Raw genomic sequence first — 15,971 nt, 5'->3', positions numbered from 1 at the left:
CAGATGAGGGCTCACTCAGCAGCCGCGGAGCAGAAGCCAGGGGGAGTTGCAGTGACGCGCCCGTGAGCTCCGCCGGCAGCCAGCTGTGCCTGAGTGACCGAGCCCCAGGCCGAGAGGCCGGGGGCACCCCACCTCCGAAGTGGCCCGAGCGAGCCCCAGGCTCCAGGCCCCGATAAGCGGCCGCCAAGGAGTGAGCCGGTGTGTACCCGGACGCCCACCCCCAGACACAAAGAACCACCAACGCATCGACACCTGAGGGAGTGCGCCACTGGCAGGGGAAGTGGTGGTGGGTGGAGATAGGCCTCCAAACCTTGGAGGGCCTGAGATGTCCCCAGAGAGGTGGCGTCTGATACCCAACCCGACATATAGACACAGACATACAGGCACACACAGACACAAACATCCATTCCCACCCTCATGCTCTCATATGCACTTACTCCACACTCAACCAACGTGGAGACAGACATAAAGAGACGCTGTACACACGATCACACTCCCCAAGCGTACTCTACGAACCGGGTCTAGGTACCCTTGCCCCTGGAGGGGGGGGAACTGCACCCAGACCCAGGTGGTGTTACCCTTTTCCCTGCGGTGGGGAGAGGCAGACCGCCCCGACTCCGCAGCAGCAGGGAGGCCCCACACTCCAGACCGCAGTCGGACGGCCAACTCCTCCTAGCCCCCCCGCTCCAGCAAGCCGCAGAGAACGGGGGTGAGAGAAGACTCCAAACCTCCCTCCACCCGCTCATTGTAGTGTTGATGCATGTGTGTTTTAAGGTGCATTTAAAACCCAGGAGGGCATGGAGCTACCTGCCAGAGAGCAGCAGGTAAGCGCATAGTCCCTCCTGCTAGCCCTCAATGTCTACGTGTATTGAGGGGTGGGCAACGACGCCAGGGGTGGGGTGTACACCCTGATGGTAATTTGGACTCCGTGTATCGTGCCCACCCCCAAGATCCTATATGTATGTGTAATGAGAGTGTGAGTAATGTGAATGTCTAAGTTGTGGGATAAAATTGAGGCAGAGGCAGCCAGAAGGGGACAGAGGGGGGGGGGGTAGCCTCCTCTGCACCCTGGTGACATACCCCTACTCCAAGGCCCTGCATGTGTGGGTGGTTGTGGTGGAGCGGGAAGAGGGAGGCAGCTGGAGATGGGGAGGGAAGGAAGGGAGGGGCAGGTGACCCCTCCCTGGGGCCAGCTAACCCGCTGACCCCAGTAGGCACTCCCATACTCCGCGACCCGCCAGGGGAAGGGGGCCCAGGCCCATCCAGACCGGGGCCCAGCGCAGCAGCGCCCCCCGGCCCCACAGAGCCCGGGACAGTCCACCCAACCCCACCACAGAGAAAACTGCACCCACCCCACCATCCATTCATCTTCCAGACTACATGAGACAATAGACGCCCAGGCTGAGATCTTTCTCCACCTCTCCTGTATCTCCCCCTCCTGCAGAGAGTTCCTGAGGAGAGGAAAGCTCCTGCAAGGTGTTACAATCTCCCCCACCAGTTGAAGAGCCCCCCAGGCGGCTCGACGCACCGGCGGCACCCTGCGCCAGGGATGGGCCCCCATGCACCCACCCGCCCACAACCCCTATATTTGTTTTCAAGAAGCTACATTTTGCAGGGTGTATAATATATGATCAATATCTAATGACTTTATAACTTACCGCAATATGATGTACGGTGTTAGTTATTTGCAGACATACTGCATTATAAGAGCCAGGTAATTTTAAATTAAAGAAAAGACACCAGAAACACGCTTCAACCATCTTATTGATGCTGCCACTTCCCTGTTGGCAATATGCGTTTGGAGCCTCAAACACAACAACCAGATGATCCCTGCAGAGTCGGGCAGAGTGTAAACAAGTAATCCATGACCTAATAAAACAAGGTTACTTTTAAACTGCATTGTTATGCCTGCAATTGTATCTGAGTAAAGATACAGATAATATTTTTTTTTAGGGAAATTTTTCCGTTGTGTGACCCTGAAAGAAGAACAAATGTTTGCTGATATACTGGATTTTTAAATCGCCAAATATCATATTGGTCTTTAAATTCCTGTCAGACTCAACTTTTTGTTTTTTGTTAAACTCTGGAATAATCTCAAGTTGTTGTTGTTGTTGTTTTTTTTGTTGTTTTTTAAATGTTTCTTTTACAAATGCAAAAATGTTTAAGAGATGTTTTCCACTCCAGGCGGTCAAATTTGTTTTCCAAGAATTCCAAGATTGATTGATTGTTTCTCAGAAATGTCATTTCAATTCTGTACTTGTGTTCACGTCAGGTCCTGTGTCTGGATATTGAGCAAACACAGCAAGCCTCTGACCCTGCAGAACTACAAAAATGGAGTCAGCTGTCCTCCCGGGCCCGTGAGGAGCTTGGCACTTTGCAGTGCATTCTGGGTAGCATGAAGGACAATCAGGTAGAGCAGCTGTCAGGGAGAATAAAGAGTCTGTTTCTGCTTAAATTATGGCTGTAGTTTACACTGTGGTTTTGCTCTTGTGCTGCATTCAGGTTCGTTTGGAGCAAGTGGAACGTTGGCTAGATGCAGTTCAGGAGCTGTTGTCTCGGGATGCCACAGGGATGGGTGACACAGAGAGTCTAAGGGAAGAACTGAATCAGTGCAAGGTGAGAGAAAAATGCAACAAAAAACAAACACTGGTGGTAATGACGCACAAACTGCTCAGAAATCAACTTGAACAATATGCTGAAGTAGGGTTTTTTGTGGGGGGCTTGGCTTGAATGAACTTTTTATTTTTTATTTTTTAAAAGATTTCCTTTCATGTTCCTATAAACAGGAGCATGTGAATGAGATGGAGCAGGTGGAAGGTTCACTGAAGCATATGGGCGAGAATGTGAATTCGGTACAGGCAGCTGCACTACCAGGACTGGCCAGGTGGGGGCAGGACAAATTGGATGAGTGCCAGGCTCGGTGGACTTCTCTCAGCAAACAGGTGAGTTTGTTTTATTGCTTATAATTTATTTAGTGGCTGATTTATGTCATGGAAAAATAAACTGAACGCTGAAACCAAACCAGCAGCACAGCACGAACAGTCTTCATAGCAGCACAGAACAGAAGAATAACAGCTCCTTTATGCTCTTTGTGTGGATACAAACTCTGCTCAGCTGTAAGGAGCTTGTTTCTCACAGTCATGTAGGAACCTGTCTGATAACAGAGACATGGAAAGTGCATCATTACCTTGAACACAGCTAACTGTTAGTTTTGGGCCTTTTGTTTGCAGTCTTCACACAAACTATTCGTATAATAAAGTTACAATCACATATCAGTAGTACACAGAGGCTAAATAAGTTAAAACACTAATTTTACATTATAAATTACAATAACAAATTATGCATGCACAACTAACCTTAATGTTTTAATGTTAAGGTTTCATAACATGTGGTCTCACCTGTGTCCTGTACCTTTTGTTTTGTACATCATAAGTAACAGGAAGATGAAGTCCACTTCATTTCACTAATATGCTGTACTGTATATATCATTGCATAATTGCTTCATCATGAATGTAAACCATTAAAAGATCAATTAAAATGCGAGTTTCAAAGCAATATTAGAATTTCTAAAATTCTAAAAATGTGATGCCAGCTCGTTACAAACCTGATGAAATGCATTTTCCTTCCAGTTGCTGAGCCATCAGGAGCGCGTGGCAGAGAGTCAGGAGAAGCATGTGAATTTGAGGAAAGACCTGGCAGAGATGCAGGAGTGGATGGCCCAAGTTGACGAGGAGTTTCTCATGAGGGATTTTGAATACAAAAGTCCAGAGGAGCTGGAGGCATCGCTGGAAGAGATGAAGGTTGGACTGGAAGGGCGGTCAAAGAAAGCGGTGTTGAGTAATTCTTTGTGTTTGAATCTAACTCTTGCTCTCTCTCATCTTGGGTGGCCTCGGCTCTCGCAGCGGGCTAAAGAGGATGTTGTACAGAAAGAGGTGAAAGTGAAGATCCTGAAAGACAGCATCAACTTGCTGGTGTCCCGAACATCACCCACAGGTGGAGGCAGCAGGCAAGAACTGACCTCAGAGCTAGAGGGGGTACTAGCCAACTACCACAAGCTCTGTGACCGCCTCAACAGCAAGTGTCACACCCTGGAGGTAATGTAATCAATTTATTAATGTAATATATGTTGGTGGTGAATAAAAATGTAATAAATGAGCTCTACTCACATAATATATTGATTAATCTCATTATTATGAGCTTTTATTGCTTGAAACCTGTACTTAACTAAGTAAATTATAAAAAGTGGCATTTCCCCCTATTGTGTTGCATTTAAATTACCTTGAAGCTTAAGTGAAAGCTGCTATGACACATTAACATGAAGTTAATTCATGGTTTTCTGCTTGAGTGGCACGATTTTGTCGATCAGCTCAGAAGTCCCGTAGTTCAGTAGAGGAATGACATGTCGGATTATGCAATGTGTCATTTCTTGGGCCCTCGTTTGTTAATTTTCGTGCAAAGACCAAAAGAAGCTTGAAGGGAAAATGGTGATTCTTGTTTTCAGAGCTAATCTGTAAGTGTAAAGTCCTACTTAAGGGCTCCTTTTTTGATTAAACACTGCAGAGTAAAGGTCAGGCACGTCAGAAAGCTGTGTTTATGCTTGTGTCTGCTTTTTGCCTGCAGCCTGTTTGTCACAACCTCCTCTTTGTCCGTAGAATTTGGCTGTTTAGTCTTGCTATAAAGAAGAAAATAAGCATTAAAATGTTTTATATTGTTCTTTAAGCGCCTGAACAGGGGCATGCTCATGAGTGTGGTCACCTCATAGTAACATAAAGAATTTCCCTTTTAATAGTTTTTGTGTTGCTCTGTGCTCTGTAGGAGGTTTGGTCTTGTTGGATGGAGCTGCTTCAATACCTGGACATGGAGCAGAGCTGGCTCAACACTCTGGAGGAGAAGCTCCAAGCTACTGAAAACCTGCCAGAGAGCACCGAGGCCGTTAATGAAGCCTTGGAGGTAAAAACGCACACCTGTAATCAAATTCAATGTAATTCAGTGCCACATTCCAATTTCTGTCTCATTTTTCTTTTAAACCGGCAAGCCTGTCCTAATATCCTCATCATCTAAGGGGCGGTTGACATAAAATGAGAACAATGCACCATTCTTCGTCTCAAAGTGGGAAATCTTAATATTATACATCCAACTACATAATTTTAGGAAACATGTTGATGTCAAAAGCAAATGTGGAAACAGTTTTAAAGTACACACAAGCATTTTCGACAGCTGAAGGCATGTGTCAGGAGCAAGTGTGTAAGAAATCTGATATAATTAGTTACATCTTTAATATATAAACAGAGAAGACATGAATCTTTGAATGGATTTTATCTTTTATCTTTTAATCTGCGATACAACACCATAACCTCACAAATAAACAGAGTTGTGGTCTAAACTATATTCAAACTTGTGCTTTGGATACTTGTTTTTAACATCATTAAAGATGTAAGCTGTACAATCATTCCACCTCGGAAAAAGAACAGTTCAAATAAATCATTTAAAAGCCTCAAATTACCATGACAATTATGCCTGTGATGACTGTATGTAAAGTTCTGATCACTTCTGGTTCTGTATGCATGAAGCGGCAACATTTAACAAACTAATTCTTCCATTACACGTTGAACTGGATGTTAATAACCTCATTTGTCTTTGATTTGTCTTCCAAATTTCTTCTGCTTTGCCTTGATCTGCTGCTATATCTGTAGACCGCCTGCGGCACGACTGTCAGAGTCAATTTAATCACAGTGCTGCTTCTGTAACATTGCATAGTGATGAAGGAAGTTGAAGACCCTTGAAGACAATGTTTCCCCGCTCTAGTCTGTGTCCTTATAATATATTTTTTTGACTTTTCTTTTCTCCTCCAACAAGTCCTTCTCTTTCTCTCTTCCTCTTCACTCTTTTAAATCCTGTTTCATCACCCGGCACTCGTTCCTGGCCTCTCGGTTTCCTAATCAGACCCACCCCTCTGGTGGGGGCTGTCTTTCTCTGTGTCTGTTACCTCCGGGGAAGGAAAAGCAAATTTAATGACCCCACATAAACAGTGACTGTTGGGTCCAAACCGGTGCCGTCACTATTCAAGCTCGCTCTCTCACTCGTCTCTCATTTCTCATTCAGTTATCATCTTTGTTTTGGTTTGCCGCTGTCTGACACACCCAGCCCAGCGAAATTCTGCATCTGGACTGCATCTGTTTGCTCAGCTTTTTTTGTTTTTTTGTTGTTTTTTTGTTTCTCTCTCTTTCATTCACACATACGCTTATGTACCGGAATTCATTTTTCACCCTGATGTTTTGCGCTTTTTGATCGTTTGGTTACAAGGTTAGCTCTGCTCTTCTTTTTCTTTTTAATTCATTCATGCTTTGCAAGTTTCTGTTGCAAATTTTTGGAACTGTAAAGCTTCATCATTGTTTCAGCATCCTCAAAGGATTTGCTTTCCTCCCCTTTTTGCCTCATTCTTATTTATTCATTTTTTTTCCTGATTCTTTGCGAATGTATTTATGTTTCTCTCCATCTCTTTTGTCACCACCAGTCTTTGGAGGGTGTGCTCCGCCACCCTGGGGACAACCGGACACAAATCAGAGAGCTGGGTCAGACGCTGATAGACGGGGGCATACTTGATGAGCTCATTAGTGAAAAACTAGAGGCCTTTAATTCCCGCTACGAGCAACTGAACCACCAGGTCAGGACCTTGTCTCTCTGTGTGTGTGTGTGTGTGTGTGTGTGTGTGCGCATGTTCTACATTTGTTCCTGCATAAACAGGAATGTTGCAAATTACATCTCAGTTCCTTTTTCTACGGAGAATCTGTGCTTATTCTTTTTGGGGAATTTATATCTGATTCTGTCTATTGCAAACTAGAACATGTCCATATCTGTACAGAGTTCATGCATTGACATTTCATACAGTATTTATGGAGTGCTCCTTTACTGTATCAGCTATGCTACATGGAGAAATATGCCTCAATGTATTGTCAAATGTAATTGAGTGCAGCTAAAAGTAGAAATAATTACAGCGAGTGTAACACTGTGTATATTAGCTATTATTTTCAGTCTTTTTCTTAGCCAATTGCACATGCATGATAAGAATAAATATAATATCTGTCTACACTAAAATCTGTGATTATAACAGATTCAAATGTGTGTCTCGGTGTCTGTGTCCTCGTCCAGGCAGTGAACCGGCAGATCAGCCTCGAGCAGCAGCTGCAGACACTGAGAGAAAACGAACAGGTGCTCCAAGCGCTGCAGGAGTCTCTGAGCCAGCTGGACCACACGCTCACCTCCTACCTCACTGATCGCATAGACGCCTTCCAGCTTCCACAGGAAGCACAGGTACAGCGCACGTGAACATAAAACACTTCTGTGTTGGTAAGACTCACCTAATGAGATCTGACACTCAGAGAAGCCTCGGAGCGTAAAGGCCCTTCATCTAACACTAATAAACTGCATATGCAATGAAATGTGCTTGAACTTCAAATTGTCGTCTTAAACATAAAACCACCATAATAATGCATACTTGAATGTTCCATGTGCATTAAAAAAAAACCCTCGGTGTATAAGGGTTGTTTTGAATTTTTCGTTAGACTATTGGAGCAGAGATCGCAGCTCACGAGGTGACAGTGGAAGAGATGAAGAGAAGAAATGTGGCCAACTTGCCTCCTAACACCGCTGATGGCAAAGCTGGCCGTGGTGGGACAATGCTGGATCACCTACAGGTAACACTGACCCCTGCTGGACAATGTTAGGAGTTGTCATGCCACCACCACTTATCATATAGCTTTAATACCTTTTACATACATTTTCTTTACTATGTGTTGGGCTAATATTACCAATAAGACATAGTAGATTTCTTCTCTTCCATTTTTACTTGTATAAAGGTTTCTGTAATCCTGAAGATGCATTTAAATTTCATTCAAAGTTTCATACTTTCTTTAACATTTTGCTGGGTAAACATTGGCTATTTTTTCGGCGATCTTTGACTTTGTTTGCCTTCTGAATTGCTCTCCGCAGAGGAAACTGAGGGAGATCTCCACAAAATATCAGCTTTTCCAGAAGCCTGCTAACTTTGAGCAGCGCATGCTGGACTGTAAGAGGGTCCTGGATGGTGCTAAAGCTGAGCTTCACATCCTGGATGTTAAAGATGTGGAACCGGAAAAAATTCAGTCTCATCTTGCTGGTTGTCTGGTAAGAAACCGACCTTTTCTTCTCTTTTCTTTCTCTCTCTCCAGTCAATCCACACAGCTACTTATTTCATGTCTTTTTCTTGGATAGAAATTGTACAAGTTGCTGAGTGAGGTGAAGCTGGAGGTGGAGACGGTGATAAAAACAGGCCGCCAGATTGTGCAGAAACAGCAGACAGAGAACCCCAAGGCCATGGACGAGCAGCTTACTGCTCTTAAATTGCTCTACAATGAACTCGGGGCGCAGGTACCTCATTCTGGGCGAATTAACACTTCCACAAAATCTAGCTTTTAACATTGAGTACTTCTGTCATAGCTCTGAGCCCTTTTTAAAGATGCCATTGTATTAATTGTCCTTACAGGTAACAGAGGGCAAACAGGACCTGGAAAAAGCTTTGTCTCTATCCCAAAAGTTCCAGAAGGAAAGTGCTGTCCTGCAGGACTGGCTGAACACAAACGAGGCCGAGCTCCAGCAGAAAAATGGCTGCGGAGACATGCCAGCTGACATTGACGCTGAGATTGCATGGGCTAATGTGAGTAGCTGTATCAGTATGTGGAAAGCTTTTTTTGTTTTTTAAACAGACATTTATTAAGAAAAAAGTGTGCTGTGAAAGTTTTAGTGAAAACAAAACCTTTCAAAACAATAGCGGTCAGTCTGTTTCTTGCCAGTAGATGGCACAGAGGGACAGTTTCTTGCCCCTAAACACATGAATCTGATTCTCTTTCTAATATGGTAATCAACATTATGAGCGGTGTGAATTATGTGTGGCTTCGTATATAATTGATGAGCTCTTCTCTGATCCCACTTTGGTAAAAAGGACTGAAAGATTTATGATTACATACACAGAACCAGGAAAAAAAATGACCCTGTTTATCCAAAAATACCCAGAAACGACATTAAAACTGAAATGCTATGAATTAATAATAGTTCACTAGTTTACATAAAGTCATTAAAAGTGCTTTAGTCCAGTAGGGTGTAGAAAGTGTTTTTGTTGTTTTTCAGCTGTGCTTGTTTTGAAACATTTATGCAGTGAAATATCTGAAAATGTTCTTCATATCTTGGTGAAGGCAGGCTGTTGTTTTAGTAACATCAGCATTATTTTTTCTTTTATATAGCAGTGTGTCAGTGTGTACATGTGCCTGTGTGATAATATTAAGACAGGTAGCTGAGGTGGCGCTGAATTATTGAAACATGGTGGTCATAACATGATCTTGTTGAATATTTTGAACTGGATGTGCTTAACCAGGGTCTGCTGAAGGAGTCGGAGCGTCGGAAGGCGGAGCTATCTGGCCTGACGGAGATCAGCGCTGGTTTGCAGACTCTGGTGGAGGGAAGTGACGCTCAGCTGGAGGACAAACTCTGTGGTCTTAATGAAGCCTGGGAACGTGTTCACACTTTGACTGAGGACTGGCTTAGCACTGTTCTTGTGAGTGCAAATACTGCATATAGAAAGACTAATAAAAGGCCGTATTGGTCACAAGATGTCATATTTTGGTTTCTTAATGAAGTCGAGCCTTCCAGCTGCTTAAATTTCATTTCATTTCTTTGCATAATTTGCAAATGCATAAAGGCTACTCTTGAGTAGATATATTTAAGGTAAAGGCAATTACCCATGTCAGCTATTACTGCATATGCATACTTTATAATGCATATCAGTAGTACAGGATTATTTAGTTGGACATGGTGAGTTTAGAAATTCTAAGAAATGTATTTAAAAGTTGCATATTCTGCTCAGTGCAAAGTCCATTACAAGATTATATTTATTAAGGATTCACAACTCACATGAAACATGCTCTTTTTGTGCTCTTTTACTCACCTGATTGCAGGAAATAAATAAATGTCAAAACCAAAAAAAAGACTTCAAATCACCTCTTTAGTGCACTGCAGCAAGTCTATGATAAAGTACAAAATGGTGAATATGTAGAACTTTTAATTGCCTAAATATCCATTTTTGGGTTGTCTAGAGTCACCAGAATGAGGTGGAAATTTTGGATGAAAACTTGGCTCACATCAGCACCTGGCTCTACCAGACCCAGATCCACCTGGATGAGGCTGAACGGCTGGCTCCAGCAGAAAGAGAAAAAGTAATAAAGGTAAGGCAGCGCAGGTTATTAGTGTGACTGGTAAAGCAACAGTAGAGCGTGAAGCTAATGTGTAGATTCTGCCTGAGTGATTCTAAAACCTGAGTTTTTTTAGAAAGCTCCCAGTGAATAAGATTCTGAGAAGGTGCATTAAAAATAAATGGCTGGGCCACTGATGCACATTGCAAATTAGCTCACATAGACACATTAGTTGTGCTGCTTCTTAATGATGGTATCTTTGCTAACAACCCCAATTACCAGATTCAACTTGTAATTGACTAAAAATCACTTGGCCTACCGGTGAGAGGGACATTGCTTGCTGGCAGTTTTTTCAAGCGATGTTGAAATTTCCGCATTCCAACACTTCAAATGCTTCAGGAGCCGTCCGCTTAGCGCAGCATCAGCACCATGGAAATACACACAAATACAATACTGTACTATGCCAACATGTGCGAACAAATATAGTTCTATAAAGTTGTTCTATATACAGTGGGGCAAAAAAGTATTTAGTCAGCCACCGATTGTGCAAGTTCCCCCACTTAAAATGATGACAGAGGTCAGTAATTTGCACCAGAGGTACACTTCAACTGTGAGAGACAGAATGTGAAAAAAAAATCCATGAATCCACATGGTAGGATTTGTAAAGAATTTATTCGTAAATCAGGGTGGAAAATAAGTATTTGGTCACCTCAAACAAGGAAAATCTCTGGCTCTCACAGACCTGTAACGTCTTCTGTAAGAAGCTTTTCTGTCCCCCACTCGTTACCTGTATGAATGGCACCTGTTTGAACTCATCATCTGTATAAAAGACACCTGTCCACAGCCTCAAACAGTCAGACTCCAAACTCCGCCATGGCCAAGACCAAAGAGCTTTCGAAGGACACCAGGAAAAGTATTGTAGACCTGCACCAGACTGGGAAGAGTGAATCTACAATAGGCAAGCAGCTTGGTGTGAAAAAATCAACTGTGGGAGCAATCATCAGAAAATGGAAGACATACAAGACCACTGATAATCTCCCTCGATCTGGGGCTCCACGCAAGATCTCATCCCGTGGGGTCAAAATGATCATGAGAACGGTGAGCAAAGATCCCAGAACCACACGGGGGGACCTGGTGAATGACCTGCAGAGAGCTGGGACCAAAGTAACAAAGGTCACCATCAGTAACACACTACAACGGCAGGGAATCAAATCCCGCAGTGCCAGACGTGTTCCGCTGCTGAAGCCAGTGCATGTCCAGGCCCGTCTGAAGTTTGCCAGAGAGCACATGGATGATACAGCAGAGGATTGGGAGAATGTCATGTGGTCAGATGAAACCAAAGTAGAACTTTGTGGTATAAACTCAACTCGTCGTGTTTGGAGGAAGAAGAATACTGAGTTGCATCCCAAGAACACCATACCTACTGTGAAGCATGGGGGTGGAAACATCATGCTATGGGGCTGTTTTTCTGCCAAGGGGACAGGACAACTGATCCGTGTTAAGGACAGAATGAATGGGGCCATGCATCGTGAGATTTTGAGCCAAAACCTCCTTCCATCAGTGAGAACTTTGAAGATGAAACGAGGCTGGGTCTTCCAACATGACAATGATCCAAAACACACCGCCCGGGCAACAAAGGAGTGGCTCCGTAAGAAGCATTTGAAAGTCCTGGAGTGGCCTAGCCAGTCTCCAGACCTCAACCCCATAGAAAATCTGTGGCGGGAGTTGAAAGTCCGTGTTGCTCGGCGACAGCCCCAAAACATCACTGCTCTCGAGAAGATCTGCATGGAGGAATGGGCCAAAATACCAGCTACAGTGTGTGCAAACCTGGTAAAGACCTATAGTAAACGTTTGACCTCTGTTATTGCCAACAAAGGTTATGTTACAAAGTATTGAGTTGTATTTTTGTTATTGACCAAATACTTATTTTCCACCCTGATTTACGAATAAATTCTTTACAAATCCTACCATGTGGATTCATGGATTTTTTTTTCACATTCTGTCTCTCACAGTTGAAGTGTACCTCTGGTGCAAATTACTGACCTCTGTCATCATTTTAAGTGGGGGAACTTGCACAATCGGTGGCTGACTAAATACTTTTTTGCCCCACTGTAGTGTGAGTGTGTAACTGTTGATATAGAGCGTTATTACATTTATTGCTATTGCAATGGTTGGTATGGCACATTGACTTCTGTGGAAATTTTTGATGGCACTCATCATCAGAAAGGTTGCCGACCCCTGGGCTACACCATTCAAAATAAAAAGGTTCATGCCGGGGTCTCCAAGGCCAAAATATCGGCAGAGGACCCCTACAAAGGTTCCATTAACAAATACAACACTTCATCAAAATAGCAGATCAATTGGATCCCTCAACATTGCCACTTTTTCTTCCAATATCACTAAACAAACCGGTGGCCACACACTTCTGAGCCGAGTGGCCAAAATTGGAGCTGCAGGAGCTGCAAATGAAGTTCCACACAAAACTTGAATGATGTTCAGCTTTTGCAGTCAGGTGTGGGAGAGCTGGAACTGAAAGGGAGCGACAGAGCATCTTTCTTTCAGAAAAAGGCCAAAAGCTCAGTGAACATAACAGGATGCCTCTCATCACTTGCAATAGCATTTGCCTCGCTCCTAATTCGCTTCTGTACTCGCCAGCAGTTTGCTGTCTGGTGTTGCTATCTTTCTAACACTTTCCCTGGGTCTCAGAAGTGTTTCCAAACCAACAAATGATCCAAAAACTCAGAACAATTTCAATAAGAGCACAGGAACATTTTGTCTGCAGTCAAGGATAAAAGTGTTTTCTTTGTTGTGCCTCTGTGCTCAGACACTCAGTCCAGGACTCTCATTTCAGTCTGTAGTGAGCTACAACCCCAAGGTACATATATAAGGTTGCACACTGCAGTTCTCAATTAATGAAAGTGGGTGGATTGTTGCCTCCTAAAATCAGCAATTTCTTTAGTATTTGCAGTGTCTATTCATCTGTAGGTAGCGTTGTAAAATACTTTTAAGGCTTTAGAAAATGATTATCATCTCTCATCTGTCCGTCTCCATTTTACGAGTGCCTGTTGCACAAAGAGATATGCACAGTGAAATAAGAGCAGCAAAATGGCAGCAGAGACCTCGAAACGCATTTATCTAAAGCAGATAAAGTGAATGAAAGCACCATCTTTAATCTTTGTTTGTTTAGAGGCCAACTGAAGAATCCTTTATTGTGTCTGTTGTGTCTATAAATGCTAGGATGGCGTCATACAGCTGCATTAATTTCTTAACTCTCCTTTTGCCAAGAAGAGTGAAGGTCCCCACTACATATCAGCTGAGCTTAAGGCCTCCTAACCTTGATCAGTACATGATGTCCCGAGCTCTTTAATCTGACCCAAGGCTACACTGCCAGCCGGTCTGAGGGAGGATGACTGATGGCATCAACTGATAATTCAATGACCAGCTACTCTGCGGTCTGTCCTTAGAGCATGCTGGAGGAGCTGGAGGATATCGGTCTGCGCGTGGACAACGTCAGAGATCAAGCTGTCATCCTGATGACCAGCAGGGGGCCCGCATGCCGAGATGTGGTGGAGCCCAAACTGGCTGAGCTTAACTGCAACTTTGACAAAGTCTCCCAGCACATAAAAACAGCCAAGGTATTAAAAACAGAACAAAAGAGAGATTAATTACTGCCTTGATGCAGTGTGGAATTAAATCTCACTATATCCACAGAAGGTTACACTGTCAAATAGATGCAGTCTGTTCAGCCAGTCTGTTTCTTTTCTTTTTGGCAACACAGATGCTGACGAGTCTGGAGTCAGGCACTGCTGAGGTGAACCAGCAGGTAAAGAATCTATCCTTGGTATTAAATGCAAGGGTGAAACACACCATATCTTACCAGGAGATATAATATCACAGGCAATAGGCTTATAATTAATTTTATGTAAGTTACAAATGCTGCTGCCAAGTGTTTTAAGACAAAAACACGGCCCTATTCAGTGTGTCTCTATGAATTGCAGCACAGCTGAACTCTCTTTAAGAAAGTGGTCAGATAATTAGATTGACGTGAGCAGCTCTGACTGTGTTGCCTGAGGTTTGTTGTTTGTTTTTTTTCCCCATTTTCTTCTAATCAGGTCATTCACATTCAGGAGATGCAAGTTGAAAGTCGGAGTCAGAGTCTCCCTGACCAGGCTGCAGTCCCAGGTGAAGTGAAGGACCTTCAGGCAGAGCTCCAGGACACACTGAAGGCTCTGCAGCAGCATCAGCATGACCCAGTAAACACCTTGGATGATGATAAGGTACAGAGAATTACCTTTCAGTTAGACTTTTTCTTTTAATATTATTAAATAAGGTCCATTTATTTAAAAGTAGCAGTACTGATTGTGATAGTAATGGTAATAGAAAAGTAGCTTCAACTACTGTACAGAGGAAAGAAGACTCCGTCTATTGCCTGGTCAAAGGTTTACCATGTCTATCAGTTCTCAGGAGGAATTGGAGCACACAGAGTACTCACCCAGGTTATTCTGAAATTTCAGTGAAATGTTCTGAATATGCCAGGTTGCAGATTGTGTAATGTAAAGCTCTCACTTGATAAGATGAGGTTTGATTGGCTTAATAGTCCTGGAATTCAGTCTGACTTATCACAGTTTATGATGTTAAACAAACTGACTGATGAAAAAAGACCAATCACAAGCAAGGTCACTGTGCCAGTCAGGGAGTTCTTGCTGTGTTTTAAACAGTATTTCCTGAGTGGTGTATACTTAGCTAAACAGGCAACATGTTGCTCAGGCTTCTAAAGAGGCAGAGTTTATGTCAGATGGTGGTATAAATGTTTTCTTCATGTTTATTGAATAGAAGATGCTCGATTTAAGATCCATCGAGGACTGTTGGGGGGGGGGAATAACTATTCGCATAACTTTTGAACTCTTGAATGCTCAGTTTGCCCTTTTACCCTGTGTCTCTCTGTACCAGATGGATGAGGAAAAAGCCAGTGTGGAGGACTTGCTGAGAAGAGGAGAAGAACTGCTGCAGCAAACTTCAGATGAGGGCCAGAGGGAGGAGCTGAGACTTCTGTTGCTCCGGCTGCAAAGTCAATACTCTGCTCACAGGGTGAGATGCATATCATGTGTCCTCTGTAGAGTTTTTCTTTTTCCTCTCCTAGAAAAACACGGGATATTCTTATATTGTGTTTTCTGCTGTGCGCCGATGCAGTACACTGAAAGTGTGTTTTTGTGTCTGCTTGTCTCAGGAGCTTAAGGTGCTGCAAATCAGGCGAGCCGAAGTCTCCGTGCAAACGTCGTCTTCTCACACCTTCAGAGAGGAGACAGCTGAGTTTACAGCTGAGGTGAGAGACGAATGCAAGCATACACATCTAAGAAAGGGGAGGAATAAATACTTTGCAGTCCTTGATGAGAAACTATAGGGAGGGCTTAATGCGTGTGCCTCATGATGCTGCAGCTCATTTACGAGTCAAGTTTAACATTCTTTGCTTAAAGTCGGTTGAGGTAGCAGCATCAGAACCAGTGAGACCAGCAAAGTGAATAGGAAGGATAGCTCTAAGAGAATAATTCAGCTTAAACTGCCAACCATCATGGAGAGGGTGCTGCATCCCCTCTGTGACCTGATGATCATCCAGTAGAGGGCTAAAAGCAGGGAGTGTCAGCTGGCATCACATTTACACTGTTTTTCCTCTTTGTCAGAGAGTGCTGTAGTTTTTCAGTGGATTTGAGTTCTGTATTAGAGTTTGATTCTCATCTTTTAGTGTTTTTTTGC

The 15,971-nt window shown here is 43.4% G+C and overlaps 1 protein-coding gene across 6 annotated transcripts in view; it reads left to right on the top strand.

Annotated features, from left to right (window-relative positions):
* Nucleotides 1-15,971, top strand: part of utrn (utrophin) — a 198,586-nt gene that overhangs the window by 42,834 nt on the left and 139,781 nt on the right. For all 6 annotated transcript variants that reach the window (XM_026194061.1, XM_026194060.1, XM_026194057.1 and 3 more), the window contains 19 exons: nt 2,273-2,410; nt 2,503-2,616; nt 2,787-2,942; nt 3,630-3,800; nt 3,903-4,094; nt 4,816-4,950; nt 6,515-6,664; nt 7,150-7,311; nt 7,563-7,694; nt 7,990-8,163; nt 8,251-8,406; nt 8,522-8,692; nt 9,407-9,586; nt 10,125-10,253; nt 13,685-13,855; nt 13,999-14,043; nt 14,333-14,497; nt 15,171-15,308; nt 15,448-15,543. In XM_026194061.1, the coding sequence (XP_026049846.1) occupies nt 2,273-2,410; nt 2,503-2,616; nt 2,787-2,942; nt 3,630-3,800; nt 3,903-4,094; nt 4,816-4,950; nt 6,515-6,664; nt 7,150-7,311; nt 7,563-7,694; nt 7,990-8,163; nt 8,251-8,406; nt 8,522-8,692; nt 9,407-9,586; nt 10,125-10,253; nt 13,685-13,855; nt 13,999-14,043; nt 14,333-14,497; nt 15,171-15,308; nt 15,448-15,543 (2,775 nt within the window). The remainder of the gene's footprint in view (nt 1-2,272; nt 2,411-2,502; nt 2,617-2,786; nt 2,943-3,629; nt 3,801-3,902; nt 4,095-4,815; nt 4,951-6,514; nt 6,665-7,149; nt 7,312-7,562; nt 7,695-7,989; nt 8,164-8,250; nt 8,407-8,521; nt 8,693-9,406; nt 9,587-10,124; nt 10,254-13,684; nt 13,856-13,998; nt 14,044-14,332; nt 14,498-15,170; nt 15,309-15,447; nt 15,544-15,971) is intronic.

Source organism: Astatotilapia calliptera, chromosome 15 (assembly GCF_900246225.1).
Source record: "Astatotilapia calliptera chromosome 15, fAstCal1.2, whole genome shotgun sequence".
Taxonomy (NCBI): Eukaryota; Metazoa; Chordata; class Actinopteri; order Cichliformes; family Cichlidae; genus Astatotilapia; species Astatotilapia calliptera.
Note: the sequence above shows the minus strand (reverse complement) of the source record. Positions and strands in the feature narration are given on the sequence as shown.